Raw genomic sequence first — 4,464 nt, 5'->3', positions numbered from 1 at the left:
ACACCTTGTTTGGAAGGTCGTGGGTTCACAATATGAGAGTGGTGCCTTCGAACTTACACCAGGCGCTGAAATTTCTCACTCTGGGAGGAGTCAAAACGATCTATGAAGAACAACCGACCGCAATGGAAATGTTCGTTGTTGATGAAGTAGTTCTGATTCCGTCGGTTTCAACATCAAAAAGCGTGGAACCGACCAAACAAAGAAGAGAGAAAATAGCAATCAATGATACTGGCCTCCGCCGAGCTAGAAAAACAGAAGGAGTACAGAGCGGATGATGGGGATGATTACAGCGTCTCGAAAACATTCATAGCACCCGATAACACTGAAATCACCAAATCAATGATCGAGGAGTTGGAGCAAGTTATATTGATCGAGCACCTACCGGACCGAAAGGTATATCTGGGTACAGGGTTAACTCCCAAGCACAGGAAAAAACTTATTGATTTTCTTAAAGCTAACGCCGATTGTTTTGCCTTGTCCAATCTAGACATGACAGGGATCCCACCGGAGGAAACCACTTACAAGTTAAGCTTGGATCTGAAGTTCCATCCAGTTAAGCAGAAGAGAAAGACACAGTCTGAGATCAAACATGCATTCATCAAGGATGAGGTATCCAAACTTCTGAAAATAGGTTCCATCCGGGAAGTTAAATACTCATATTGGTTAGATAACGTAGTGGTAGTGCCTAAAAAGGAAATAAACTGAGGATGTGTGTAGATTATAAAGATCTAAATAAAGCGTGTCCCAAGTATTCTTTCCCTTTGCCTAACATCGATCGAATAATTGATGCGAAGGCCGGACATGAGATACTCATTTTTCTCGACGCCTACTCCGGGTACAATCAAATTCGAATGGACCCAAGCGATCAAGAAAAGACTTCTTCCATAACCAAATTCGGCACCTACTACTATAACATAATGTCGTTCTGATAAAAGAACGCCGGTGCGACATACCAACGCCTAGTCAACCGTATGTTCGAAGAACAAATAGAAAAATCAATAGAAATTTATATTGGTCAAGTCCTTGCAAGCATAGGTCCATTTGATTCATTTGCAAGAAACTTTCAACATATTGAGAAAGTACAACATGAAGCTAAACCCGGAGAAGTGTCCATTTGGGGTCAGCTCAGGCAAGTTTCTCGGATTCATGGCATCTAATTGGGGAATAAAGATCAAACCCTGATAAAATAAAGAGATTAGAGGAAATCACCGAAGTTGATAACGTCAAGGCAGTACAAAGACTGACCGGGCAGATAGCCGCATTGGGCCGGTTCATCTCGAGATCGTTGGATAATAATCATCGATTCTTCTCACTATTTAAAAAGAAGAACAACTTCTCTTGGACTCCGAAATGCTAGCAAACTTCGGAAGAACTCAAGCAATACCTATCAAGCCCCCCTTTGTTCCACACTCCGAAGGCAGACGAATAGCTTTACCTCTACATGGCGGTTTCAGAGGTGGCGATAAGTAGTGTCCTGGTCCAGGAATAAGAAGGTACATAATTTCTTATTTATTATGTTAGTAGAACCCTAGGCGATGCCGAAACAAGGTGTCCTCACCTAGAAAACTTAGCGCTCACCTTATTAAGTGCTTCGAGGATAAATAAGAAGGTACATAATTTCTTATTTATTAAGTGCTTCAAATAAATTAAAGTCGTACTTTTAATGCCACCCCATATGTGTTGTGACCTCTTATCCGCTGAGGAATGTCATGCATAAATTCGATCTCTCGGGCCAGCTGACAAAATGGACCGTAGAAATTAGCGGGTACGATATCGAGTACGAACCCCGGACCGCCATAAAATCTCAGATTTTGGCGAACTTTGTGTCCGACTTTTCGCCGGCCTTGGTACCCGAGGTCGAGAGGGAATTACTACTCACTTCGTGGACTAGCTCGGGGATCTGGACCCTATTCATGGACGGTGCCTCCAACACGAAGGGGATCGAGCTTGGTATTATTTTGAAACCACCTACGGGTAATGTAGTTAGGCAGTCTATTAGAACTATGAAATTGAATAAAAACGAAGCCGAGTACGAGTCTATAATTGCAGGTCTAGAACTGGCCAAGATTTGGGGGCCGAAGTGATCGAATCCAAATGTGACTCCCTCCTTGTCGTAAATCAAGTCAACGGAACGTTCGAAGTAAAAGAGGAACGGATGCATAGATACTTGGACAAGTTGCAGGTGACCTTATACCAAATCACAAAATGGACTATACAACACGTACCTCGGGATCAAAATAGTGAGGCCGATGCACTGTCCAACTTGGGGTCGTCTATTGACTCCGATGAATTTGACTCGGGGCAGTGGTATGTACAACTGATGAACTCAGTAGTTGAATAAGGCCACGCCGAGGTAAACTCGACAAGTTTAACTTGGGATTGTAGAAAGAAATATATAGACTACTTGAAGACAAGAAAATTGCCATCGGATCCCAAGGAATCAAAAGCCCTGCGCACCAAAGCTACCAGGTTAAACTTAGTCGAGGGAAATGTGTTCAGAAGATCCTTCTTCGGCCCACTAGCTAGATGTTTGGGTCCGGGAGAGACTGAATACGCTATGAGAGAGGTCCACGAGGGAACTTGCGGAAACCACTCGGGGGCAGAATCCTTGGTTCAGAAGTCAATTAGAACCGTTACTACTGGATTGAAATGGAGAAAGATGCGAAAGACTTCGTACGGAAATGCAACGAGTGTCAAATACACGCTCCAATGATTCATCAACCGAGATAGATGCTTCACCCGGTCCAGTTACCATGGTCGTTTATGAAATGGGGGATGGACATTGTCGGCCCCCTGCCTTGGGCGCCCGGTAAATCCCAATACATACTACTCATGACCGATTATTTTTCCAAGTGGGTCGAGGCTCAAGCGTTAGAGAAGGTCCGAGAGAAAGAGGTCATCGACTTCATCTGGGATCACATAATATGTTGATTATTTTTCCAAGTGGGTCGAGGCTCGACCGAGATTGTTTGCGATAACCGAAAATAATTCGTCGGCAGCAAGGTAAGTAAATTTTTCGAAGACCACAAAATCAAAAAGATATTATCAACAACTTACCACCCAAGTTGGAACGGACAAGTGGAATCAACGAACAAAACTATACTCCTAAACTTGAAAAAGAGATTGACCGATTCAGAAGAAAAGTGGAAGGAAATCTTGCCCGAAGTCTTGTGGGCATACCGAATGACTTCGAAGCCGAGTACCGGAGAGAACCCATTCTCTCTACTCTACGACGCGGAAGCCTTAATCCCGGTCGAGGTGGGGGAACCGAGCCTCAGGTTCCAGTATGCTACTGAAATGTCAAACTGCGAGGCCATGACCACAAGCCTAGACTTATTGGACGAAAGGCGGGAAGCCGTATTGGTCTGGTTGGCCACTCATAAACAACGAGTAGGGAGGTACTATAACCGAAGAGCTAACATTCGACACTTTCAAGTCGGGGACTTGGTGTTAAGGAAAGTAACACTACACACCGGGAACCCAAATGATGGAAAACTAGTCCCGAATTGGGAAGGACCGTATAGAGTTGCCGGAATAACCGGGAAAGGTCCATATAAACTCGAGTTGGGAAATAGTGTACAACTACCGAACAACTAGAATGTGACATACTTAAAGCGATATTACTACTAAGGTACGAGCACAATTCCCTTTTGAAATTTGTTATCGTACGGACTAACTTGTGCAGGTGCTTGGCCGAGGCACATGTGACTATTAGGTCTGAAAACACGTGTTGTACTCTTTTTCCCTTGAACCGGTTATTTTTCGAAATGGATTTTACGGCAAGGTTTTTAATGAGGCAACAGTAAGACATGCCACCTTAGTTTCGAAGGTCGATCTATAGCCGGAGTTGCTGATCACCCGCACCGAACCAACGGTATTCGAGCCCTCATAAATTTGGCCTCAAATACTGGGGTCCCTTACCCCCTAGGTTAGGATCTTTAGAACGTACTATTACTTAATATTAAAAGCCAATGCTTGGTAATTAGGATTCGTTGTAAGGGTCAAACAGTCAAAAAACTGTACTCTTGTAGCCCACTCTTGCTATGGCACAAGGCTTACGCGCCTCCGATTATGTACTCTACATATAAAACAATGAAAGAAATCTTTGCTTTCTCCATATTTTCTTACTACACATTTCGCACCATCGATGCATCCGTTGAATTACTTGGGATGGATAACAGATCCTAAATTCTAGAGCCCACGGGCCACCCCGACTCGAGGACTGTCATCCGAGAAAAAATTAGATGGCCCGGGCTATCGTATCCCGGAGGCACCGAGCCTATTAGGCAGGGCCCGAACATAAAAGGCTACAGCCAACCTAAAATAGCTCGGAGACGTCCGAGTCCGTACTCATAACATAAGGCCCTTACGTATGATTAAAACCTATTAAAGGGTTACCCTCTGAAAAACACTATCGTGTACAACTAAAACACTCAAGTATCTTAAAAGCCTTCATTTTTATCA

General features: G+C 43.9%; 1 protein-coding gene across 1 annotated transcript; it reads left to right on the top strand.

Annotated features, from left to right (window-relative positions):
* Nucleotides 1-222: 222 nt before the first annotated feature.
* Nucleotides 223-705, top strand: LOC138908139 (uncharacterized). Its single transcript, XM_070198781.1, has one exon. The coding sequence runs from the start codon at nt 223-225 to the stop codon at nt 703-705; it is 483 nt and encodes a 160-aa protein (XP_070054882.1).
* The last annotated feature ends 3,759 nt before the right edge of the window (nt 706-4,464 follow it).

The sequence above is a fragment of the Nicotiana tomentosiformis genome, chromosome 3 (genome assembly GCF_000390325.3).
Source record: "Nicotiana tomentosiformis chromosome 3, ASM39032v3, whole genome shotgun sequence".
NCBI lineage: Eukaryota > Viridiplantae > Streptophyta > Magnoliopsida > Solanales > Solanaceae > Nicotiana > Nicotiana tomentosiformis.
Note: the sequence above shows the minus strand (reverse complement) of the source record. Positions and strands in the feature narration are given on the sequence as shown.

Coding starts and splice junctions, on each gene's coding strand:
- LOC138908139 (XM_070198781.1), top strand. CDS start 223: ATGATACTGGCCTCCGCCGAGCTAGAAAAACAGAAGGAGTACAGAGCG.